The 26,619-nt window shown below is 48.3% G+C and overlaps 1 protein-coding gene, 1 long non-coding RNA gene and 1 pseudogene across 2 annotated transcripts; 1 reads left to right on the top strand and 2 right to left on the bottom strand.

Moving 5' to 3' along the window:
• Window positions 1-1,332: 1,332 nt before the first annotated feature.
• LOC147974771 (uncharacterized) lies at window positions 1,333-4,501 on the bottom strand. Its single transcript, XR_015601988.1, has 3 exons — window positions 4,189-4,501; window positions 2,906-2,977; window positions 1,333-1,603 (listed from the first exon to the last, which is right to left on the bottom strand). It is a non-coding gene; the product is annotated as an uncharacterized LOC147974771 (long non-coding RNA).
• A 16,654-nt stretch (window positions 4,502-21,155) lies between these two features.
• LOC125553532 (zinc finger protein ZAT9-like) lies at window positions 21,156-24,510 on the top strand. Its single transcript, XM_048717302.2, has 2 exons — window positions 21,156-21,396; window positions 21,895-24,510. The coding sequence occupies exon 2, from the start codon at window positions 21,897-21,899 to the stop codon at window positions 22,905-22,907; it is 1,011 nt and encodes a 336-aa protein (XP_048573259.1). The 5' UTR covers window positions 21,156-21,396; window positions 21,895-21,896; the 3' UTR covers window positions 22,908-24,510.
• Window positions 24,511-24,621: 111 nt separating this feature from the next.
• LOC125550638 (presenilin-like protein At2g29900 pseudogene) lies at window positions 24,622-26,309 on the bottom strand (annotated as a pseudogene).
• Between the last annotated feature and the right edge of the window lie 310 nt (window positions 26,310-26,619).

The raw sequence follows: 26,619 nt of genomic DNA, 5'->3' as shown, positions 1-26,619 counted from the left end.
TATTATTCATATCTATTTCAAAATCGAGCTCTGGCACCTCTACAAATCCCTGGTTCCCTCTACGAAGGGCCTATCTATTTACTTTTATGTTGAGTCATCACCCTCTTATTAAAAAGCACCAGCTGGAGAGCACCGCTGTCATTTGCATTCATTACTGTTAGTTTACATTGAGTATGACTTGACTGCATCTCTTTTACCATGAATTACAATGTCTAGTCAGTCCTTGATCTTTAAAGGTGCTCTACATTTATGTTTTGCGGTCTCAGAAAGGGCTAGCAAGATACCATCCTGTTATATCATATCATGATTGTTTTGAGAAAGTGTTGTCATCCGAGATTTATTATTATTGCTCGCTAGTTGATTATGCCATTGATATGAGTAAACATGAGACCTAAGTGTTATTGTGAATATGGTTAGTTCATAATCTTTGCTGAAAACATGAATGCTGGCTTTACATATTTATAACAACAAGAGCAAACAGAGTTTGTAAAAGTTTTTTTATCACTTTCAGTTTATCAACAGAATTGCTTGAGGACAAGCAAAGGTTTAAGCTTGGGAGAGTTGATACATCTCCGTCATATCTACTTTTCCAAACACTTTTCCCCTTGTTTTGGACTCAAACTTGCATGATTTGAATGGAACTAACCCGAACTGACGCTGTTTTTAGCAGAATTGCCATGGTGTTATTTTTGTGCAGAAATATAAGTTCTCGGAATGACCTGAAAATCAACGGAGAATTATATTGGAATATATAAAAAATACTGGAAGGAAGATCCACGTCAGGGGGCCCTCCACCTGTCCACGAGGGTGGGAGGCGCGCCCTACCCCCTGGGCCCGCCCCCTGCCTCATGGGCCCCTTGACGCTCCACCGACCTCAACTCCAACTCCATATATTCACTTTCGGGGAGAAAAAAACCAGGGAGAAGGATTCATCGCGTTTTACGATACAGAGCCGCCGCCAAGCCCTAAACTCTCCCGGGAGGGCTGATCTGGAGTCCCTTCGGGGCTCCGGAGAGGGGAATTCATCGCCATCGTCATCATCAACCATCCTCCATCACCAATTTCATGATGCTCACCGCCGTGCGTGAGTAATTCCATCATAGGCTTGCTGGATGGTGATGGGTTGGATGAGATTAATCATGTAGTCGAGTTAGTTTTGTTAGGGTTTGATCCCTAGTATCCACTATGTTCTGAGATTGATGTTGTGACGCCCCCGATTTGACCGTACACTAATCATACACGTAAACGTGTACGATCAAGATCAGGGACTCACGGGAAGATATCACAAAACAACTCTACAAATAAAATAAGTCATACAAGCATCATATTACAAGCCAGGGGCCTCGAAGGCTCGAATACAAGAACTCGATCATAGACGAGTCAGCGGAAGCAACAATATCGGAGTATAGACATAAGTTAAACAAGTTTGCCTTAAGAAGGCTAGCACAAACTGGGATACAGATCAAAAGAGGCGCAGGCCTCCTGCCTGGGATCCTCCTAAACTACTCCTGGTCGTCGTCAGCGGGTTGCACGTAGTAGTAGGCACCTCCCGAGTAGTAGTAGTCATCATCGACAGTGGCGTCTGGCTCCTGGACTCCAACGTCTGGTCGCAGCAATCGGGTATAGGAAAGGGGAAAAGGGGGAGAAAAGCAATCGTGAGTACTCATCCAAAGTACTCGCAAGCCAGGAGCTACACTACATATGTATGCATTGGTATCAAGTGGAATAAGGCTATCATATGTGGACTGAACTGCAGAATGCCGGAATAAGAGGGGGATAGCTAGTCCTTTCGAAGACTATGCTTCTGGTAACCTCCATCTTGCAGCAGAAGAAGAGAGTAGATGGTAAGTTCATCAAGTAGCATCGCATAGCATAATCCTAGCCGATGATCCTCCCCTTGTTGCCCTGTGAGAGAGCGACCACCGGTTGTATCTGGCACTTGGAAGGGTGTGTTTTATTAAGTATCCGGTTCTAGTTATCATAAGGTCAAGGTACAACTCTAAGTCGTCCTGTTACCGAAGATCACGGCTATTCGAATAGATTAACTTCCCTGCAAGGGTGCACCACATAACCCAACACGCTCGATCCCATTTGGCCGGACACACTTTCCTGGGTCATGCCCAGCCTCGGAAGATCAACACGTCGCAGCCCTACCTAGGCACAACACAGAGGTCAGCACGCCGGTCTAAATCCTATGGCGCAGGGGTCTGGGCCCATCGCCCTTTGCGCACCTGCATGTTGCGAACGCGGCCGGAAGCAGACCTAGCCTAGCAGGCGTTCAAGTCCAATCCGGCGCGCGCCGCTCAGTCGCTGACGTCACGAAGGCTTCGGCTGATACCACAACGTCGAGTGCCCATAACTGTCCCCGCGTAGATGGTTAGTGTGTATAGGCCAGTAGCCAAACTCAGATCAAATACCAAGATCTCGTTAAACGTGTTATCTTGAAATAACTGCGAATGCCGACCAGGGCCAGGCCCACCTCTCTCCTAGGTGGTCTCAACCTACCCTGTCGCTTCGCCACAAAGATCCACTCAGAGGGCCATCGGGACTGACGTCCTTTCGGACCCAATCCGTGAATCACTCGCGGGTACTCCTACGAGCCGACCCGTCTTTAGTCACCACAAGTATCATATATTATGTATATGTATATACCCGTGATCAACTCCCGAGTGATCACGGCCCGATAGTATAGCATGGCAGATAGACAAGAATGTAGGGCCACTGATGGTAAACTAGCATTCTATACTAAGCATATAGGATTGCAGGTAAGGTATCAACAGATGGAGCAACAATGACAGGCTATGCATCAGAATAGGATTAACGGAAAGCAGTAACATGCTACACTACTCTAATGCAAGCAGTATACAGGAGAGTGGGCGATATCTGGTGATCAAGGGGGGCTTGCCTGGTTGCTCTGGCAAGAGAGAGGGGTCGTCAACTCCGTAGTCGTACTGGGGGTCTCCGGCAGTCTCGGGGTCTACCGGAAAGAAGTAACGGAGGGGGAACACAATAAATAACAGAGCAATCAATGTAGCAAAAAGCAAGATGCGGTATTACGTTGTGCTAGGGGTGACCTGACGCGGTACAAGGTGATACCGGTGAAGGGGGGAAACATCCGGGAAATTATCCCCCATGTTTCGCGTTTTCGGACAGACGAACCGGAGGGGAAAGTTGCGTGTTCACTATGCTAGGGATGCGTGGCGGACGAACGGGCTGCGTATCCGGGTTCGTCTCGTCGTTCTGAGCAACTTTCATGTCCAAAGTTTTTCCATCCGTGCTATGATTTATTTTATATTGATTTTAAAAGAGTTAAATCATTTCAGGAATTAATAGATTAGTTTAATTAAAGAAATGCAATTATGATGTTAGCATGATGTCAGCAGGGCCAAAAGTTGACTAGGTCAACCCTGCAGGTGGGACCCATTTGTCATTGCCACAGTTTTATTTAACCTAGCTAATTAGTTTAATTACCTAATTAGGTTAACTAATGTAATTAGTTTAGTACACAGATCTATTTAACTTAATTAATTAATTAGTTAATTGATTAATTAAGTAATTCTTTTAAATTCTTTTTTTACATTTTCTCTTTTCTTTTCTTTTTGTTATTTCGTTCCTGGGGCTGGGCCCCACTATCAGAATCACAGGGGGGCTAATGGAGCGGTGGTTAGCGGGTGCGGGTGCCCGTTGACCTGCACAGGCCATAGCCCGGCAGGGCGCCGGCGGCCGCGCGGGCCTGAGACGGGGAGGCATAGGAGGAGCAGCTAGGCACAGGTGGGGTGACATGGGTGCGACCAGTGCGGGCGGGAGTGGCCGTGGGCCATGGAGGGCACGGGCGGAAGGTGGCGGCAACGGCCGCAACATCATCCACCGCAGCAGACCAACACCGGGTAGGGGAGGCACGGGGCCAGCGACGAGGCATCGCAGTAGGGGACAGGCGCGAGAGGGGGCGCAGGCCAGCGGCGAGGGGATGAGGCCGCGGCGGGGAGTGGGCGGAGTGGGCGGCGTGCAGAGCAGGGCATCGGCGGGTCGTGGCGAGGTCATGCGCGGGATTGCGCGAGCGCTGGCAAGTGCGGGCTTGGGCGCGACCAAAGGTAGGCCGAGGTGCGCGCGGCAGAGCGAGCAGGCGCGGGGCGGGGCCGGTGGTGCACGACATGGACAGAGGAAACAGGGGGAGATGGGGTTCCATACCCCCGATGTAGGGGTTCGCCGACGAGGCGCGGGGAAGTCCGTCGAGGGGGAGGACGTGGACGACGGCGAAGACGGTGGGGCGATCCGGCGAGGACCTCGGGCAGTGGTGGTCGGCGACATGCGCCGGGGCACCGAGGAGGGGTGCAGGGGCGAGGCGAGGTAGAGGTGCGGGGCAGAGGCGGTCGGGGAGGTCCGACGAGGTGCGGGGTTTCCGGGCGGTGGCGTCATGGGCGGCGGCGACGGCGAGCGCGGCTGGTCCCTGCCCCCGATCTCGATCCAGATCGGGGGGAGAGGAGCGGGCGACGTGGGGGGGAGTGGGTGCATGGGGGGTTTGTGGTTTCCGTCGGTGGGGGTTATGGAGGGGTTAGGTGGGCCGACCTGGTTGGATGGCCAGCTGGGCTAAGGCCCAGCGCGGGGGGGCCTTTTTCCGTTTACAGTTCTACTTTATTTTTCTTTTTATTTAGTTTGAGTTTTGTTTTGTTTTTCTAAGGCAAAAATAGTTTCATAAAATAAGAAACTTACAACTAAGATTGAATTATAAATCAAGCTACTGCCACATAAAGTTGGCATCCAATTAAAATAGATTGTAATTTATACAGTTTTAAAAGGGCATTTTAAATTATTATGATAGACATTGGTTTATTACATTGGGGCAATTAAACACCTTATAAAAATGTTGGTCCACTATGATAATTATTCAAGGATTGTTTGCAACACTTTGAACATTTTTGTTTCAATATTTGAAAACTTTTGATGTTGGCCTCTATTTTGAATTTTGAATTTGAATCAGTTTCGAACTGACGCGAACTTAGCAACAGTAATCGAGGTGACATGGCATCATTAGCAGAGGTTACGGTAGCTTAATTATCCGGGTGTCACAATTCTCCTCCACTACAAGAAATCTCGTCCCGAGATTTAAGAGGGGGGTAAGGGGGAAGAGTTGGTTACGAAATTCTAACGAGTCTTCTTGTTCTTGGCTGCTCTTCTCGAAGAAGGTGATCCCTTTCATTGATGTCTTCATTTCTCTACTTCACGTCATCGTGATGAAGTCGTCATCCTTTCTTCAGAAACTCCAACGTACTTACAAAAATGATAAGGGGTAACTTTGGAAGAACGGACCTCTACAAGGTTGATTAACTGATTGATAACTCAGGGAATGTGGTAGAAAGTACCTCTAGAATTGAAACTCGGGGAAATCATCGAGAGAGATAAAAGAAGGCGTGAGAAGTTTTAAGCAGGTGGGTAATCATTTAACGCCCAACCGAGAGTGTGAATGGGGTTCAGAGCAACCAGGAATAAACATTGAGTCTGATACCATTATTGATGACCCTTCGGGATGTGGCTCGTGAATTATATACGAGGCCACGCGCGAGGAATAACTTTGGAAAACGGGGGTGTACAAGAGAGTCAGGTTTCGATCCTGTGGAACTGTGGGTTATGGGCCCACCATGTGGGTTAAAAGTAGGAAAGGCGGTGACGTCTTGCACAATCATGTAAGCAAGGCATATTAGAGGATAGCATGTTGGTTATGTCGGCAACAATGTCGGTACCACGGGCGAGGGACGAAGAGAACTAGCTTCCTGCTCGTTGAACGAGGCGGACCAATAGGCAAAGTTCTCGTCCATCGGTGGTTACTGGAATGCCGTCAACAATAGTAACAGGGTCTTACTGACAAGGTTGTACACTGAGGTGCTTATAAAAATAGTGACGTATTACTGCTTAGATCATATAGATCACAAGAAACGTTAAACCAACCAATGGAAAGGAAAATATGGTTATCAGATTAAACAGAACAATGGAAAGGAAAATGTGTTTAAACACATATTTCAGGGGTATATCCTTCCCAAGGACAAGCAGAGCATGATATCCATGACAGGATATAATGTAGAAAACTCTTTAGGTAAGGTGAGAGAAATTTCATGACATTACCCATACAACGGTGTTTGGATAATTGAGCAGGAAACATTATACATTAGGCTTCAAATGTTCTTGTTGAAAATTGGAGTACATATATATGCTTTGAGATAGCATTGACATGATCTTCAGGCAAAGGTCAGACTTTGGAAACACAAAGGATCCATCAGGAACAAGTCATAGAATAAGTCTTTCAATTTCCTCATGGAAGAATGGATAACCTTACTAAAAAGGAATCTATAATAGTAGGTCCTCCGGCCAGGTGTGCTGGGCATGACATCACCTTCGGGTCATAAAAGAACATTGTTATTACCCTTGGAAATATATTCCAACCATCATATGTGACCGAGATTCAGATCTGGTCGGTGTTAGGATACCTCAGACTCAGGGTGCCTGAGAAGAAAAGGTGTAACACACATTGACAAGATGATAATGTAAGATTCTTGGAAATGAACTATGGAAGCGAGTTCCAAAACAAGAGTTCATCATTTAACCAAGGAGAGGATGAAGAGGTGGCTGATGGAGTTGGCGACAACTCATAGAGATTTTCAAAAGATGGATTTCCACACTTATGTGAACAAGGAGATAACATTTGTCAGATCAAATGATATAAGGATGTATGCTTGAGGAAAACATACACAATTAAGCATTGGTTGAAAAGTGGACCCAAAATATGGTCTTAGGCAGCATGCTCAATGTTAGAAATGTGATTCAACAAGCAATAGTCTAAGAATGAATTATCGACCATTAACTTGAAAGCAATAGGGTTGCTAGAAACATGAACAAGTTTGTGTTGAACGGAAGGCAATAAAGTGGTCGATGATAACACAAATCATCAAGGGCAAGGAGGGTACTTCTCATCATGAATTCAATTGATATCTTGGAAGGGGTCAAAATGTTGATGATGATCACGACACATTTGTCGAGAGGTTTCTGGAAGATGTAACCGATCGGCGATGACATCAAGTTAGCGGAATGATGAAGCGAGAAGTTATTGAAACCACGGATACGATACAAACTCGGAATCAAGCTTGTTGTTCAAGGCGAAATGATATGACGAGGAAAGTCGACGTAAGCTTAGCTCATCGTCAAAAATTGTGCTTCGGAAAGAAGGACCAGATAGCATAGTTAAAAAGTTGCACGATAATGATATAGCCGATCAGGCTAGGAAGGGCATGATCGGGTACAAACTCGTACATAAAGAAGATTACTAAGATTTGTTGAACCGTAGTGCGGACTCGTTTTAGTTATCGGTGTCTTTGAGTGTTTAATAACTCAGAGCCCGTGGAAATTGGAATCGGTGAGAATGTAGTACTTGACGAAGAACTCATAAAAAGTTATGCAGTCCCGTGATGATCTCGAGATACCAGGGTGTAATACTCGACGAAAGATCAAAGTAAAGGTTGGACAGGTGTATTGATCCACAGAAGACAAGTCCTTAAACTTGCCCGAGAAATGGGATCAAAGAAGAACATATGGTCGGAACCACGATTGCAAAGGATCAATTCACTGATACCAAGGATATTATATCAAGGAAATAGTTATTATTACAAGAAGCTTCCATGATATGATCTACATCGTGTCCATGGGCATGAACACAAAGGTTCAAGGTCGACTCCCACTTCCTCAATGCATGACCTTCCATTCACCTCCTCGTATTTCTAAAATGACATTAGTTGTTGGAAGTTTTACCTGGTGCAATACCAGATAAGTATGACCCGTGAAATCTTTCGGGTTCACATCGATTAGGGAAGGCGTTGGTTCAACCTATCGGGGGATCGTGGAAACATATACCACAAGCTTCAATAGAAAATATCACCAGCTCAAAAGCAGAGCATGGTTGGCCAAATCAAGGAATATGATTTACCAAAGGCATTATGTATCAGGGAAAGAACTTCCAAAGTGATTGAATATGAAGGACGTTGTCGGATAAAATCCAACAAGGTTCTGATGGTCCATAAAGGATCTAATGTGAGCATCGGTACTCAACTAGAAGGAGAAAGAATGCAAGGAGATCTTATTATAGAAACAACTGACTAATTCAAAGCTCAATGCAAAGGAATTGTGATTTTCAAATCAAGGGATCAGAAGCAATGTTCTGATTAGGGATGGATAAGTTGAATAGCCTTAGGGGTATAATCGACGGCAATTGGATTGGTTGAGAACTAGCTCAGTCTGAGACGGAAAGATAATTTAAAAGGATCAACTGATGATTGCGTGCATTCGCACTCATGTTGAATCAAAGGGATCAAAATGACGGTGCCTAAGGATACTAACGAATATTGCCAGACATATGGAAAGCATCCACCATGCAAGCAGACAAGTATTGCAGAGCAATAAGCTACTAAGGATTTTTGGAGGATCGAATAGTATTTCGATGACCATTGTGAAACACATGAACCACTGGGGGATGAGCGGATACTCGATAAGTGCAAGAATTATCCGTAGGGGTATTCAGGTGACAAAGAACAACAAGGCAGTAAGCCCAAAGGATTATCGAAACAACGACGAGTATTACGGGGTATCTTGTAATAACAAGACCAACTGGGAATAAAAGTAAGAACGACAGGTGTAAGTATTTATCCATAGGGATTTTTCGGTGGTAGGGAATTGCAAAAGCAACAGGCACAAGGTCTCGAGAAAATATCAGAGAGTATTGTCAGAATCTTCTGTTGAAGCAGTCGACCATCCGTAATGAAAGGGTTCTCCGGCAGGAAGTGGTAACGAGAACCTAGAGTTAGATTTTAGCAAAATCATTTAACCCGAATAGAAGAGAGATCAAAGTCCCAGGGTAAGGATCGAGGAGTAAAAGATCCTAATACCACCCAGATGGCGACGTGGGCCCGTAAGGCACACAGCCATGTTAGTAAAAGTTTTTTCTAATGTCTAGACTCAACTTCGGCCAGGGAGCGTGGAATGGGGATTCCTACAGGCAGTCGGCTCTGATACCAACTTGTGACGCCCCTGATTTGACCGTACACTAATCATACACGCAAACGTGTATGATCAAGATCAGGGACTCACGGGAAGATATCACAACACAACTCTACAAATAAAATAAGTCATACAAGCATCATATTACAAGCCAGGGGCCTCGAAGGCTCGAATACAAGAACTCGATCATAGACGAGTCAGCGGAAGCAACAATATCTGAGTACAGACATAAGTTAAACAAGTTTGCCTTAAGAAGGCTAGCACAAACTGGGATACAGATCGAAAGAGGCGCAGGCCTCCTGCCTGGGATCCTCCTAAACTACTCCTGGTCGTCGTCAGCGGGCTGCACGTAGTAGTAGGCACCTCCCGAGTAGTAGTAGTCTTCATCGACAGTGGCGTCTGGCTCCTGGACTCCAACGTCTGGTCGCAGCAATCGGGTATAGGAAAGGGGAAAGGGGGGAGAAAAGCAACCGTGAGTACTCATCCAAAGTACTCGCAAGCCAGGAGCTACACTACATATGTATGCATTCGTATCAATTGGAATAAGGCTATCATATGTGGACTGAACTGCAGAATGCCGGAATAAGAGGGGGATAGCTAGTCCTTTCGAAGACTACGCTTCTGGTAACCTCCATCTTGCAGCAGAAGAAGAGAGTAGATGGTAAGTTCACCAAGTAGCATCGCATAGCATAATCCTAGCCGATGATCCTCCCCCCGTCGCCCTGTGAGAGAGCGACCACCGGTTGTATCTGGCACTTGGAAGGGTGTGTTTTATTAAGTATCCGGTTCTAGTTGTCATAAGGTCAAGGTACAACTCTAAGTCGTCCTGTTACCCAAGATCATGGCAATTCGAATAGATTAACTTCCCTGCAGGGGTGCACCACATAACCCAACATGCTCAATCCCATTTGGCCGGACACACTTGCCTGGGTCATGCCCGGCCTCGGAAGATCAACACGTCGCAGCCCTACCTAGGCACAACAGAGAGGTCAGCACGCCGGTCTAAATCCTATGGCGCAGGGGTCTGGGCCCATCGCCCTTTGCACACCTGCACGTTGCGAACGCGGCCGGAAGCAGACCTAGCCTAGCAGGCATTCCAGTCCAATCTGGTGTGCACCGCTCAGTCGCTAACGTCACGAAGGCTTCGGCTGATACCACGACGTCGAGTGCCCATAACTGTCCCCGCGTAGATGGTTAGTGCGTATAGGCCAGTAGCCAGACTCAGATCAAATACCAAGATCTCGTTAAACGTGTTATCTTGAAATAACTGCGAATGCCGACCAGGGCCAGGCCCACCTCTCTCCTAGGTGGTCTCAACCTACCCTGTTGCTTCGCCACAAAGATCCACTCAGAGGGCCGTCGGGACAAATGTCCTTTCAGACCCAATTCGTGAATCACTCGCGGGTACTCCTACGAGCCGACACGTCTTTAGTCACCACAAGTATCATATATTATGTATATGTATATACCCGTGATCAACTCCCGACTGATCACGTCCCGATAGTATAGCATGGCAGATAGACAAGAATGTAGGGCCACTGATGGTAAACTAGCATCCTATACTAAGCATATAGGATTGCAGGTAAGGTATCAACAGCTGGAGCAACAATGACAGGCTATGCATCAGAATAGGATTAACGAAAAGCAGTAACATGCTACACTACTCTAATGCAAGCAGTATACAGGAGAGTAGGCGATATCTGGTGATCAAGGGGGGGCTTGCCTGGTTGCTCTGGCAAGAGAGAGGGGTCGTCAACACCGTAGTCGTACTGGGGGTCTCCGGCAGTCTCGGGGTCTATTGGAAAGAAGTAACGAAGGGGGAACACAATAAATAATAGAGCAATCAATGTAACAAAAAGCAATATGCGGCATTATGTGCTAGGGGTGACCTGACGCGGTACGAGGTGATACTGGTGAAGGGGGGAAACATCTAGGAAATTGCCCCCCGTGTTTCGTGTTTTCGGACAAACGAACCAGAGGGGGAAAGTTGTGTGTTCACTATGCTAGGGATGCGTGGCGGACGAATGGGCTATGTATCCGGGTTCGTCTCGTCGTTCTGAGCAACTTTCATGTCCAAAGTTTTTCCATCCGTGCTATGATTTATTTTATATTGATTTTAAAAGATTTAAATCATTTCAAGAATTAATAGATTAGTTTAATTAAAGAAATGCAATTATGATGTCAGCGTGATGTCAGCAGGGCCAAAAGTTGACTAGGTCAACCCTGCAGGTGGGACCCATTTGTCATTGCCACAGTTTTATTTAACCTAGCTAATTAGTTTAATTACCTAATTAGGTTAACTAATGTAATTAGTTTAGTACACAGATCTATTTAACTTAATTAATTAATTAGTTAATTGATTAATTATTTATTTATTTTAAATTCTTTTTTTTTACATTTTCTCTTTTCTTTTCTTTTTGTTATTTCGTTCCTGGGGCTGGGCCCCACTATCAGAATCACAGGGGGGCTAATGGAGCGGTGGTTAGCGGGTGCGGGTGCCCGTTGACCTGCACAGGCCATAGCCCGGCAGGGCGCCGGCGGCCGCGCGGGCCTGAGACGGGGAGGCATAGGAGGAGCGGCCAGGCACAGGTGGGGTGACATGGGTGCGACCAGTGCGGGCGGGAGTGGCCGTGGGCCATGGAGGGCACGGGCGGACGGTGGCGGCAACGGCCGCAACATCATCCACCGCAGCAGACCAACACCGGGTAGGGGAGGCACGGGGCCAGCGGCGAGGCATCGCAGTAGGGGACAGGCGCGAGAGGGGGCGCAGGCCAGCGGCGAGGGGATGAGGCCGCGGCGGGGAGTGGGCGGAGTGGGCGGCGTGCAGAGCAGGGCATTGGCAGGTCGTGGTGAGGTCATGCGCGGGATTGCGCGAGCGCTGGCCAGTGCGGGCTCGGGCGCGACCAAAGGCAGGCCGAGGTGCGCGCGGCAGAGCGAGCAGGCGCGACATGGACAAAGGAAACATGGGGAGATGGGGTTCCATACCCCCGATGTAGGGGTTCGCCGACGAGGCGCGGGGAAGTCCGTCGAGGGGGAGGACGTGGACGACGGCGAAGACGGTGGGGCGATCCGGCGAGGACCTCGGGCAGTGGTGGTCGGCGACATGCGCCGGGGCGCCGGGGAGGGGCGCAGGGGCGAGGTGAGGTAGAGGTGCGGGGCGGAGCGGCGACGGCGGGCGCGGCTGGTCCCTGCCCCTGATCTCGATCCAGATCGGGGGGGAGAGGAGCGGGCGACGTGGGGGGGAGTGGGTGCATGGGGGGTTTGTGGTTTCCGTCGGTGGGGGTTATGGAGGGGTTAGGTGGGCCGGCCTGGTTGGATGGCCAGCTGGGCTGAGGCCCAGCGCGGGGGGGGGGTGAGCTTTTTTCCGTTTACAGTTCTACTTTCTTTTTCTTTTTATTTAGTTTCAGTTTTGTTTTGTTTTTCTAAGGCAAAAATAGTTTCATAAAATAAGAAACTTACAACTAAGATTGAATTATAAATCAAGCTACTACCACATAAAGTTGGCATCCAATTAAAATAGATTGTAATTTATACAGTTTTAAAAAGGCATTTTAAATTATTATGATAGACATTGGTTTATTACATTGGGGCAATTAAACACCTTATAAAAATGTTGGTCCACTATGATAAGTATTCAAGGATTGTTTGCGACACTTTGAACATTTTTGTTTTAATATTTGAAAACTTTTGATGTTGGCCTCTATTTTGAATTTTGAATTTGAATCAGTTTCGAACTAACGCGAACTTAGCAACAGTAATCGAGGTGACATGGCATCATTAGCAGATGTTAGTGTAGCTTAATTATCCGGGCGTCACAGATGTTGCTATGATTTTGCTATGCTTAATGCTTGTCACTAGGGCCCGAGTGCCAAGATCTGAACCTATTATGTTTTCATCAATATATGAGAGTTCTTGATCCTATCTTGCAAGTCTATAATCACCTACTATGTGTTATGATCCGGCAACCCCGAAGTGACAATAATCGGGACCACTCTCGATGATGATGGTAGTTTGAGGAGTTCATGTATTCACTATGTGTTAATGCTTTGCTCCGGTACTCTATTAAAAGGAGGCCTTAATATCCCTTAGTTTCCAATAGGACCCCGCTGCCACAGGAGGGTAGGACAAAAGATGTCATGCAAGTTCTTTTCCATAAGCACGTATGACTATATTCGGAATACATGCCTACATTACATTGATGAATTGGAGCTAGTTCTGTATCACCCTATGTTATGACTGTTACATGATGAACCGCATCCGGCATAATTCTCTATCACCGATCCATTGCCTACGAGCTTTCCATATATTGTTCTTCGCTTATTTACTTTTTTGTTGCTATTGTTATCATCACTACAAAACACCAAAAAAATTACTTTTGCTACCGTTACCTTTTACTACCGTTACCACTACTATCATATTACTTTGCTACTAAATACCTTGCTGCAGATATTAAGTTTTCAGGTGTGGTTGAATTGACAACTCAGCTGCTAATGCTTGAGAATATTCTTTGGCTCCCCTTGTGTCGAATCAATAAATTTGGGTTGAATACTCTACCCTCAAAAACTGTTGCGATCCCCTATACTTGTGGGTTATCACTCCCTGACATCGTACATGTCGTCACCGAGACTGATCTCACGACCCAATTCCTTCATGGCCTTAACAAGCGTCTCGACACCATTCGCGTCGTTCTCGGCGATCAAGGGCTCCCCTTCGACATGGTTCTCTCCCAGGTTGTCCTGGCTGAGGAGTCACAGGCGCAACGCGCCACCGAGGAGAGTGCCTCGGCGTTTTCCTTCCCTGGTGGTGACCGCAGCCAAGGCAGCAACTCCAGGACGGGCGCCCGTGGCTCTGGTGATCGTGGCCAAAGTAGTGGCTCCCAGTGGCGGTGCCAGGATTCCAATTATGTGTGGTCAACTGAATACTGTGTTGTCAGAAATATGCATTCATAAGATTTTTTGGCATGATTTCTACTTGATGTATTTCGTTTGTGCAAATAGATGTGTAGTCAATTGACTACCCAGCTCAAGTGTGGCTTCGCCACTGGTGGCTCCTCCTCCGACCACGCCCAGGGCTCTCCACATCAACACCAGCATCCCTTTGGACGTGGTCGCGGTGACCGCTCCGCCAATGGTGACCGTGGTCGTTGGCGTGGCCGCGGACGTGGGCGTGGGCGCGGCGACTCCGCTGGTCGTGGCCAGCCCCTGCTCGCCCCGTTCACCAGCTACTTTGCACCGTACGGCATGGCGTTCCCTCCCCGTGCCCCGGCTGGGTTCCTCCTAACACCGTTGGCGTGCTCGGTCCACACCCTTGAGCCCATGTGCAGGCATACCCCATGTATTGCCACGCCGGCGCCGGCGCCTTACTACCCCCCCCCCCCCCCCGCCGCCGCCATCCTGGAAGCACCTGGCTATGCTTCACGCCGCCTACAGCAACTCCGACCTCCCCAACCAGCCCGCTCCTGAGTGGTACTTGGACAGTGGCGCATTTTCGCACGTCACTGGCACCCAAGGTATCTTAACCTTGTCTAGTAATTCATTACAACATGTTCCTTCTAGCATACTTGTTGGCAATGGGCATCATATTCCTGTCACGGCCACTGGCTCCACTACACTCCATCCTCACGATTTTCGCCTCACGGATATTCTTGTCTCTCCACATGTTGTTACTAGTCTCATTTCCGTTCGCAAATTTAACAAAGATAACTCATGTTCTGTTGAATTTTATCTGTGTGGTTTTTTTGTGAAGGATCTTCGCACTCAGAAAGTTCTCATGATCTCCGCTAGCACCGGCGACCTCTACCCCTTCTATGGCAATAATTCAACCAAGGCGTCTACACTCCTCACCACCACTTCGGATCTATGGCATCGTCGTCTCGGGCACCCCGGTGCTCACACTCTTTCCACTATTTCTCGTGATTTTCTTAGCAATTGTAATAAGGCTCCTCATGTACCATGTAGTGCTTGCCAACTAGGGCATCAGCCACGCCTCCCCTTTTCCTCTTCCTCTAGAAAAACATATGCTCCCTTTGATTTAATCCATTGTGATATGTGGACATCCCCTGTTGTAAGCTTTTCTGGTTTTCAATACTATTTAGTTATATTGGATGACTACACTCATTACTCCTGGACCTTCCCCTTGCGCCAAAAGTCTGAGACTTCCACTGTCTTACAACGCTTTTTTACTTTTGTTCACACCCAATTCCACGTGATCATCAAAAGCATGCAATGTGATAATGGTGGCGAGTTCATTAACTCTTCCCTTCGCTCCTTCTTTTCTTCCAATGGCATTGCTTATCGGTTTTCATGTCCCCACACATCCCCTCAGAATGGCAAGGCAGAATGACTCATTCGCACCACTAATGACATAGTGCGCACTCTCCTCATCCAAGCCAAGTTAACACCTCCATTTTGAGTTGAAGCTCTCCATACCGCCACGTACCTCCTCAACAGGTGTCCCTCACATGCCATCACGCCTCACACACCATACTTTCTTCTCCACGGTGTTCAACCCGACTACACTCACCTTCAGGTGTTTGGTTGTCTTTGCTATCCAAATCTCTACGCCACCATGGATCACAAGCTCTCCCCTCGCTCATCTCCTTGTGTTTTCCTCAGCTATCCCCTCGAACACAAAGTATATAGGTGCTACGATCCTTCCACACGTCGCATTATCGTTTCCCAACACGTTGTTTTCGACGAAACAATTTTTCCTTATCAGCCACCCACCCCAGGCCACACCACTCCCACGTCCACAATAGATCCCCATGCAGCCTCCCTCCCCCGACCGGATCTCTCGGATCCCACACCGTCGCCTACCTCGTACGGGCCCCACCCATCCTCACCAGATTCGCCGCGTCCACCCACCTCTCCAACCTCCTCCCCATCTCGCGCGGATGCGTGCCGCTCCCCAGCTGGCTCGTTCGCCTCGCCCGCCACCCCCTCCTCGATCCACACCCCGGCCCCATCTGTCCCCACTACCAGCCAACCACCTCGCGGCCCACTACCACACCTACCTCAGACGCATCATCCTCAGATCCCCCTCCCGTTCGCTCTGCCCGCGATGCATCCTCCTCGAATCCCACGCCCGATCACCCTGCCAGCGACCCAGCAAGCCCCACCGGATCCTCCTCGCCTTCCGCGCCCTCCACTCCGCCCGCGCCACCTCTTCCACGCCATGCAATCCCAGTACAGCCACCCCAAAATGCACACAAAATGTCAACATGTGCCAAAACTGGTTATCTCATGCCCAAACGTTTATTCCTCGCGGACGCCAACTCTCATACTATATCTCCCATTCCACCCACCTACAAATCTGCTCTCAAAGACCCTCATTGGCTCAAGGCTATGTTAGATGAATATCATGCTTTAGTGGATAACTTCACGTGGTCTTTGGTGCCTAAGCCTGCAGGTGTCAACATTGTCACGGGCAAGTGGATATTTTGTCACAAGTTCAACACGGATGGCTCCCTGGCACGCTATAAAGCTTGCTGGGTTGTGCGGGGGGTCACTCAACAAGCCCGGGTGATTATGATGAAACATTCAGTCCCGTTGTGAAGCCGGCTACTATTCGTGTGGTGCTCGGCATTGCTACCTCTCAGTCATGGCCGATTCACCAGCTTGACGTCAAGAATGCATTTCTTCATGGAGATCTCAATGAGACAGTGTATTGCTCCCAGCCGGCTGGTTTTGTCAATCCCTCCCGGTCGGATCATGTCTGCCTTCTTCGCAAGTCTTTATATGGCATCAAGCAAGCCCCCAAGACTTGGTTTCTCCGGTTTCAGGCATTCCTCTTGTCACTGGGATTTTGGGCATCCAAGAGTGATTCCTCTTTGTTCATTCTACGTCACGGTCCCTCCATCGCCTACTTATTGGTTTATGTGGATGATATCATTGTCACGGCAAGCTCCACCACCACCCTCAACTCCATCATCCACTCGCTCAAGTCCGAGTTCTCTATGACTGATCTCGGCCCCCTTCATCATTTCTTGGGCATCAATGTCACCACAAACTCCTCCGGTATATTTCTTTGCCAACAGCAATACACACTTGAGGTTCTCAAGTGCCAAGATGCTTAATTGTAAGCCGGTCTCCACTCCCATTGACACCAGCTCCAAGTCCTCCTCTAAGGATGGCCAACTCCTCTCCAATCCCACCCACTATCGCAGCTTGGCCGGCGCTCTTCAATATCTCACCCTCACTCGGCCCGACATTGCCTATGTCGTTCAACAGGTTTGCTTGTTCATGCATGCTCCTCGGGACACTCACATGCAGCTTGTTAAACGGATTCTCCGGTACTTGCAAGGCACCTCACACTATGGACTTCAGCTCTACAAGTCCACCTCTATGGATCTCATTGCATATACCAATGCAGATTGGGACGGGTGCCCGGATACACGCAGATCTACTTCGGGCTTTTGTGTGTTTCTTGGCTCCAACCTTGTTTCTTGGTCATCAAAGAGGCAGCCAACCATTTCACGTCCAAGTGCAGAAGCTGAATACCGCGGCATAGCCAACTGTGTGGCCGAATCATGTTGGCTGAGACAACTTCTGTTCGAGCTGAAGCTTCCCCCCCCCCCCCCCCCCACATGGGCCACCATTGTGTACTGTGACAACGTCAGCGCCTCGTATCTTGCGTGCAATCCAGTACAACATCAGCGCACTAAGCACATTGAGATAGACCTCCACTTCGTCCGGGACAAGGTGGCTCTTGGCGAGGTCCGCGTCTTCCATGTTCCTTCCAGCTCTCAGTTTGCCGATGTTTTCACCAAGGGCTTGCCGTCTCCAGTGTTCAACGATTTCCGATCTAGGTTGAACATCCTACCGAACGGTGTTCCGGCTAGGGGGGGGGGGGGGGGGTGCTAGATTACATTTGTAATATTACGTACATTGTACCGTAGTTCCGGGTTTATAGGATCAGGACCACGTCTGTCCTGCGTGCCCAAGTGTAGGACGTGCGGTTCCTTCTCCTCACCCTTCTATATATTCTTGTAATCTGTACAACAGTTATCAATCAAAGAAATCACTTTTCAACTCTTTTTTCGCCAAAAAAAAAAGATCTTGCCTCCTGGGAGCTGAACTGGAAATTATATCCTTAGTGCATTGATCTTACCATTTTTTGATTCACATGCGCTCATCGTTTAGGATTTCTGATTGTAGTGACTGAGAAACATATTTGTAAATTTTGTATTTGTTCGACATGAAAACACCTTTCTTTTGTGTGTTCAGATATGCAAGGGTCGCAACTGTCGAAAAGACTTGTGTGGTTGGAGAAGGAATCAATCCATCATAGTGTCGCTAAGAGGGCACAAGCTGCTGCTATGGTTCCTGAAACGACATCATTCTCTGCAATCCCGTTCATGGGAATCTGCTCAGGATGTGCAAGTACTCTTGGACAAACTTTGCTGAGTTTGACAGGAAGAATCTCTGTATGGTGTTTAGAGAGATTAGAATACTTTGTCACTTTGTGATGTTTTTTGCAGAAATGGTGAATCAGGAAAAAAATCTCAATACTTGCATTTTTGTCCGCCTTTTCAGTTTCATGTGTTGCCTGCAATTGGATCAGGAAAAAAAAGAAATGCCACTCTTTCAGCTTTTTTGTTGCCTGCAATTTCTATCTGATGATTAGTCTTCATTTTTAACTATGCACCAAAATTCCATTTCACTGCCCCTTAACAAGGAGAAATGATGTTTTTAAAAATTGCATGTTCCTCACCCAAAAGGGTGTTGGTTACTACTCGCCCAAATTGGTATTACTTATCAGTTTACTTATTTGACAGACTATGAATATACGTTATGATCCATTCTTTCTTCATTTTAGGTAAGATCATTTCAAAGGAATCTTTGAATCAGAGGGTCGCAAATCTGATGCACTGATTGCTGTCAAATGGGCTGGGGTAATTCTTTCCTGCAGATATGCTATGGATAAACATGTAACAGTCCATTGTTTTACTGATTATGTTGTCCTCGTTGCTTCACATCTCAGAATTGATGCGCTTTTGAGGTGCTCTTTCCTGTGGGGGTACAGTATACAATGGCCCGTATTGGCCATCTTTGGAGATGAAGGATAATTAGTGCAGCTCAGCAGCTCAAAGTCGGCCAAAGATTGATGCGCTTTTGAGGTGCTCTTCCATTCCATGGTGTGTTGCATCAAAGGAGAAGAGGTTCAGTCCTCAGTCGAAACCAATAGCTACTTAGCTAGCAGCAATCAACACATCTGCATGCAGACGCAGTGTACCACCTGAGCAGAATTAGGGGCCCGTTACAGGTCAGAATCAGTTCCCAGGGGTGTTGCTGCCTGTCAGGATCTCTGAACTTCAGTTCCTGCACGTGTCGATTTCTTCAACTGACAGGATATTGTTTGGCCTTGTTGTAATCAAGCTCAGCCGTCGATCTTGCATCCAACCGTCTACACTGCTTGGTACAGATGATGTATTTGACGTCGATTTCAGAGCGAGCGCTCCTCACTAGCTCATGGGCCGCTGTAACGCTGTTTGAATTCCGACAAAGTGCACTGTTTAATTTATGCTTTTTTCGCTTGTCTTTTAATCTGTAATGGCTATAAGGCCATGGATTCGGGGCAGGTAGCTCCATCTCTCCCTTATGTGCCCCTGTAAGTGGCTTAGAACACTAGAAATTACTCCCTCTGTAAACTAATATAAGAGCATTTAAATCACTATTTTAATGATCTAAACACTCTTATATTAGTTTACGGAGGGAGTACTATGTGTTAAAGAAATTGTACTTTCTAGTCGAAAACACCATTTCCAGTTCGTACCCTTTTTATTGCGAATTACTACCTTTGTTCTATAATATAAGACCTTTTTACAGTCAAATTAAATTGCAAAAATGTCTTATATTATGGGATGGAGGGAGTAGTTCGTACTAGTTCAGAGGAACTCTGAGCCTCACAATGGCCGACCAAACCATCGAGGCGTTCAGCGTGTGCACTTGTGTTTTCTAAGCTTTGTGCTATAGTCTTGCAACTTGTTATTTATTACCGAAATACAGAGTACATATATACATCCTTTGTGCAATTCATATTCCAGATGTGATGTTCCAAATATATGGATGTTGAATGTTTTCAAAATTTGAAACCCTAGATATGAATTGCTGCCAAAACACTAGATTTGTTGAAATGTTTGGTCGCCTGAAATACCGTTGACATCTATTTCCTCTGTCCGAAAAAGTTTGTCCCTCATCCATCTAGTACTAAGTTAGTGCTAGATATATCCATTTGAAGAATAAGCTTGACACAAGCTTATTCGGACGGATGGAGTATCTCCCACTGATAGGCAGTTTCCAGTCACCCGTTGTACAGCCCGCCCGGACGGACGGCCCAAAGGAACCAGTGACGGGGGCCGTTTACAGCCCATCACTTGTGTGGTTTAGGCACTACACTACCGGGTTACACACAACTTTAGGCACAAAAATTTGCAGCTTTCCCAGGTTGCACATTTTCTACAACTATGTTAAGCAAACTTTCACACAACAGTAGATTTAGCATGTTAGATAGCCGATACATTTTGTTTCATTTGTTTGTTTTGTCAAGCGTTTGAAAATTAGGAGAATATATTAGTCCGGCACCTGAAAAAAAAGTTTTGCATCGGTCATTTTTCATCAGGACCATCACATCTTCATCCAACGGCCCGAAACAGATCAACACGGTTCATCTTCTTCCTTCCTTTCTTCCACGCATGCCCCCAGCCTACCCCACGCACTGCGTGCCCTCAGTCATCCCTCTAAACCCCCCAAATCCACAGGAACCCTAGCAACGCCCCCCCCCCCCTCCCCCACCCCTTCCCCAGTGAAGTTTCTTCCTCGCCTCCACCGCGGACACCGCAGCTCACTGCCGCTCGCAGTTGTCCCCGGCTCTGGCAAGGTCCTGGCTTGGCCTCGGCCACAGCGTGGTGGACACTCGTCCCCGCCTTTGGCCTCGTGCAAAGCAGAAATTTACCGACGCGAGAAAAAAATAATTCAGGCACATGAGATTTAGCAAAACAGCTGAAAAATAGCAAAATGTGAATCAATAAAACGTCCAGCCAGTGAAGCCTACTTGGTCCTGCCCCAGGACTGCTCTACCAGCTGGAAAGAAAAAGGAAAAAAAGAAAAGCACCATCGCCCCCTCCCTCCTCCCACCCATCTCAAACAAAACAAGCAAAGAAAACGTAGGCCCCGGCGGCAGGCTCCTCGGCCCACGCCTCTCCTCCCTCCCAAAACCGGCAATCGTCAGGAAGAACACCGCCGCGGCGCATTACACGCACAGACAGCAAGCTGCCCCCCCTTTCCCCCCCACCAACGTGCCAAGCAAGAACCTCATCTTCCTCCCCCACCGCCCAAGAACCTGCAATCCAGGATACCAGAGGTGGGTTTCTTTCTTTCTTCCTTTTTTTTTTGAATCAGTTGGTAGATTTTTGAGTTCTTGATTCGTCCGCTCCGTGTAAAAGTTGTTGGCTTCCGTCAAGAATCTGGCGGAACCCTAGCCGCCTTCTTGGATCAAGTTTGAATTCTTAGGCTCTCACGAATGATTCGGCACTCCGCCCCTCCCAAACCGCTCCATTTGGCGTTCTTGATTTTTCCCACGCGGCAAGTTAATTATCGTCTTCCCCTCAAGAATCCGAACATTTTTTTCAGTTCTCAGCGGAACAGAGGAACCGGGGTTTCTGGCAATCTTTTCCGCCCATTCCGCAAGATAAGGTCGAATTGAGTTTCAGGACGGAAAGGAAAGGGTTTTTCCCAAGTCCCAACTTCTGTTTCCGCCGCCATAAAAGAACCCCCTTTTACAAGCCGCCATCTGATTTCTTGTTGCTATCAACTTTTTCTGTCAATCCTTGGTACTAAACCACTGCTGCTATGTGTCCAGACATGCCGCCGAGGGGGAGGAAGCACTGGTGCAAGCACTGCAAGAGGAGCTTCCCTTCCGGGGCCTCACTCGGAGGCCACATGGCGGTCCACAGGAGCCGGCGCAAGAAACAGCCGAGCGGCGCCCCGAGCATCGCCGGCGAGAGGTACGGCCTCCGGGAGAGGTGCCAGAAGACGTCGTGGCTGCTGGATTCCGCTTCCAGTGACGACGATCGGTGGGCGTTGTTCCCCAAGACTGAATGCCAGTTGTGCTTCAGGTCCTTTGCCTCCCCTGATGCCCTGTCGATGCACATGAGGATGCACAAGCGCCGCAGGAAGATGGCTGTGGAGCACCAGGCATCGGTAGGCGATGGTGACCACAATGTTCCTCTCTCTGCTGCTCCGGTGATGAAGAGGAAGAGGTCGAGGAGGATGGTTATGGACACTGTTCCTTCCACGGTGATGAAGTCATATGGGATGGAGGAGGTCGATGCCGCACGGATTCTTGTGTCGCTTTCAGGAGATAATGGCATGTGCTCAGCTTCTGTTGATTGTGGTGAAGGTGTTGTGATGGACGTCAACGCGGCATTGGCGTTCGACACGCTCATGACAGAGATGGGGCTGAGTTCTTCTGATCATCATGGAGATGACAGAGTTGGAGATAATGAGTTGATGGAGCCAGAGCCTTCTAGTAGCTCTTATGAGGAAGGGAAGTTTGTCAGCCTTTCAAAGGTGTTGAGGGCAACAGCTACCTATGAGTGCAAGCTTTGTGGACAGGTCTTCGCGTCTGGTCAGGGATTGGGAGGCCACAGAAAGCGTCACAGTTTTGCTGATCATGGTAGAGTTCCAACTGTTCCCAAATCTGAAGCGACTCAGCCTTGTGAAGAGCTGCTTCCACCGGATCGCCGGTTGCTTGCTCTCAGCATACCAGCTCCCAGCATATGGAACTGCAGCAGCACAAGACCAAAGCCTGAACCGAATCCACTGTTGGCCGCAAGCAGCCTTTGGGATGAACGAATGCTGGGCGTTATCTGAAAGTGGTTTACAGTTTCTTCATAGATCTTGTAGCTAATCCACATTTTTTGCTAGCAGTCGATAGCCAAAGAGTATGATACCAGGAATGATCTCTGTAGTCTGTACAATCGTTATCGACAACTCTGTCTTTTGGATTTGGCAGTGTTCTTACATGTTGCACTGCCTTTTTAGGTTCCCAAACATTGAAATGTACCCATTAACAAGCAGGGCATTAGTTCTAGATTGGCTATTCCCTATTAGAGAGCAGTGTCGTCCAGGTTGCAGCAATTCAATTTCATTTTTATTTTTTGTCCCCTAGACTCTGTACAATCGTTATCGACAACTCTGTCTTTTGGATTTGGCAGTGTTCTTACATATTGCACTGCCTTTTTAGGTTCCCAAACATTGAAATGTACCCATTAACAAGCAGGGCATTAGTTCTAGATTGGCTATTCCCTATTAGAGAGCAGTGTCGTCCAGGTTGCAGCAATTCAATTTCATTTTTATTTTTTGTCCCCTAGACTCTGTACAATCGTTATCGACAACTCTGTCTTTTGGATTTGGCAGTGTTCTTACATGTTGCACTGCCTTTTTAGGTTCCCAAACATTGAAATGTATCCATTAACAAGCAGGGCATTAGTTCTAGATTGGCTATTCCCTATTAGAGAGCAGTGTCGTCCAGGTTGCAGCAATTCAATTTCATTTTTATTTTTTGTCCCCTAGACTCTGGCAACTTTTATGATCTCCAAATTTGTTCAGCTCATTGTAATTTCCTACTTTTGCTTTGGCTCGGCCTGATATGGCTTCCAAATTGGTTCACCTGATCGTGTTTCAAAGCAGCTTATCGCTCCGTTTTAGCTTTGATCAGTATGTAGTATCATATGTGGCTGTGAAGATTCAGTGCTTCAGTTTCCTGGTATTCAGAATGTGTTTTGATCTTTCTTGTGTGTTCTCTTCATGTCAGACTGATAGTTTCCACAGGACTGAAACCAAATTGCAGAAATTTCATGCATGCATTGTTGCAGATAAAACCAGTTCATGCAATCAATGATTTGTAGTCTGCTCTTTATACCAGTCAGCACCTTTCTGTTCAAATGATTTGTAGTCTGTTCCTTATATCCAGCAGCGCCTTTCTGATGAACAAATATGGTCAATGGATCATGCAGATAATGCTTTCCGATATCGTATCAGCATTAGAGCAGTCTCATGTTTCAAAGTGGCCTACCTAAGCCCTTGATATATATTTTTTTTCTGATGAAGGCTCCTATTTCTTCAACTCTGGAGGTCATTAGGTGTTGTCCAGATGTTGAGAGAGCGAATGTAGTCGATTCAGTTGCTCCAGTAGTTGTGGTTGTGTGCAAAAAGTATGGCTTTGTTTTACGAGTGCTCCAAAGGTTAGGGTTCTGTGAGAGTTGCTTTCCTTTCTTTAAATCCTGAAGAAAATCATAACATGGAAATTAAGGTGAACAGCATAATTTACTTTCTAACAGTGAGTGGCCCTGAGCAACAAAATATCAAGTGCTATCATCTTACAAGTTCTTCCCTGTCGAGGGACTCAGCGTAGCGCCTTCGAAAGGGCAGACGAACCTCAAAATCCAAGGAATTTCGAGACTAATTCTTCTCTATTGCGGTCTGGTATGTTTTTCCGGGCTGAGAACTTAAGAGCATACCATACGATATCAGAGAAATCAAAGCAAGCATTCGAGACTGCAGATTGTGCAATGACAGGTTCATGTCAAAAGCAACTTCTTCCAAACATAGGAATCAATACCATAATTTTTTTGACAGTAATGGCAAACAGCCGGTCCGTATATCAACATGTCACGTAAGCCATCAGATTAACAGTTTCACAAACATGGCCTGACAAGGATGAACAATTCCCAAAATACAACCTAACCAACTGGAGAAGGCCTTGATTGTGAACTATAATAATGACATACAAACATGGATGCTAAAACATCAGAAAGTTTGTGGAGCACTGCATAACAAACGCCTCGAGCAATGTTCTTGTGAGCACGTAAAACAGGACGCCGAGGGTGATGGACACCGGTAGGGCGGGCAATGCCTTGCGGTAGAATGCCAGCAATAGCAGGGTGATGCCGAGCCCCGCAATGATGGCAAGGTAGCACGCGTAGACCGTCATGTAATCGTACATAGCCGCCCTCCCGACGAGCACGCTGTAGAATATGAAGTCCCCCAGCCCAAGCTTGATCGCCCCTGATGAGCCCAACCCGATGCCATCTTCATCATCGTCGTCGTCATCGTCACTGGTTCTATCTGGCTGTGGCTGGATCAACGGTACCCTCAGTTCAGCAATATCCAGTCTAGTCTCCGGCAATGCAAGCGCCTCTCTGGCTTGTGCATTGGCAGAACCAGAGCTCAAATCTGGCACCGGTGACTCCCTGAGCCTTGAATTGCTAACAGCACCAGTCAAGTTCGTCTGCTCCCCGGCTTGGGTCGTCGAATTGGGTGAACTGCCACCTGAATTGAGAAGAGGATTTCTCCCCAGCACCTCACCAATCACCTCAACTGTGGAGCTGGGGTCCAAATCCCCGGCGGGCTGCCGCGCCCTCTCCCTCCAAAGCCGCCAATTCTGGCCGTGCCTGGGATCCACCGGCCTTGCCCCGTAGACCAGCGCCGGTATCTCCTCGTTCCTCTCAATGGCCAGCTCGAGAAGAACCCTCAGGGGGCCACCGGGGATGAGGACGGCGCCGAGGTCGTAGACGGCCATGGCGACGAGCAGCGCCCAGGTGGTCCACTCGGGGAGCAGCGTGAACCAGAAGGCGGTGAGCACGGCGATGGCGAGGAGCGCGGCCTGGTGGAGCGCGATGGGGACGGAGGCCGGCGAGATCGCGGCGACGGCGAGCGCCGCGGCCGCGTTGGGGAGGAGCAGCGCGCAGGAGACGACGTCGAGCGGGAGGCGGAGGCGGGAGAGGAGGAGGAGGCACATCTGGCCGCCGAGGAGCAGGAGGACCCAGATCGCGGAGAGGCCGAGGTAGGCGCGGAGGCAGGGCGTGCAGCGGAAGTAGAAGAGCAGCGCCATGAGGAAGGTGGCGGCCGTGACGAAGACGACGAAGACGACGGCGGTGACGAGGGCGCTCGCGAGGTCGTCGCCCCCGCCCCCGCCGGGGCCGCCGGCGGCGGCGATGGAGGCGGTGAGCGGGGACGGGGACGAAGGGGAGGAGAGCAGGGAGACGAGGAGGACGACGATGAGCATGCAGGCGGAGACCGGGCCGACGATACGGGTGATGTCCTCGCCGAGAGTGTCGAGTATGGTGGCGGATGCTCCGCCGACGGGGACGGCGGCGGCGGCCGCCGCCGCGGGGGCTGGGGCTGGGCCCTCGTCCGCCATATCTTCTCGGTCGCGGCGATGGGATCGTTTGGGCCGTGGGGTTCGGCTGTTGTTGTCATAGGAGGAGGCCTTTTGGGAGTTTTGTCTCACTGCGCCGTGGGTCCTACCAGGGTCTCCTCGCCTCACTCCGAAAGACGACAAGTCCAGACTCGATGCGAAACATAACAAATTCTGGATTTTATTTCAGCTGTCCTTGCAGGTCCTTTTTTTCTGGAAAGGATCAGATCTACGGTAAAAAGTTCATCAAAAGTACAAAGCATTTCAAAAATAAAAAAAAATTACATTGTTACATCGTTAATTTGACGTCGATAAAACACAAAACTTACTTGTCAGCCCCGCTCCCCGCTCCCAGCCACGGCGACTCCACGCCTCCCGCACGCC

Source organism: Triticum urartu, chromosome 4A, assembly GCF_056163025.1.
Source record: "Triticum urartu cultivar PI428250 chromosome 4A, HENAU_Tu73, whole genome shotgun sequence".
Classification (NCBI taxonomy): Eukaryota; Viridiplantae; Streptophyta; class Magnoliopsida; order Poales; family Poaceae; genus Triticum; species Triticum urartu.
Note: the sequence above shows the minus strand (reverse complement) of the source record. Positions and strands in the feature narration are given on the sequence as shown.

Excerpts from the sequence above, each read along its gene's own strand:
- LOC125553532 (XM_048717302.2), top strand. The coding sequence starts at position 21,897 with ATGCCGCCGAGGGGGAGGAAGCACTGGTGCAAGCACTGCAAGAGGAGC.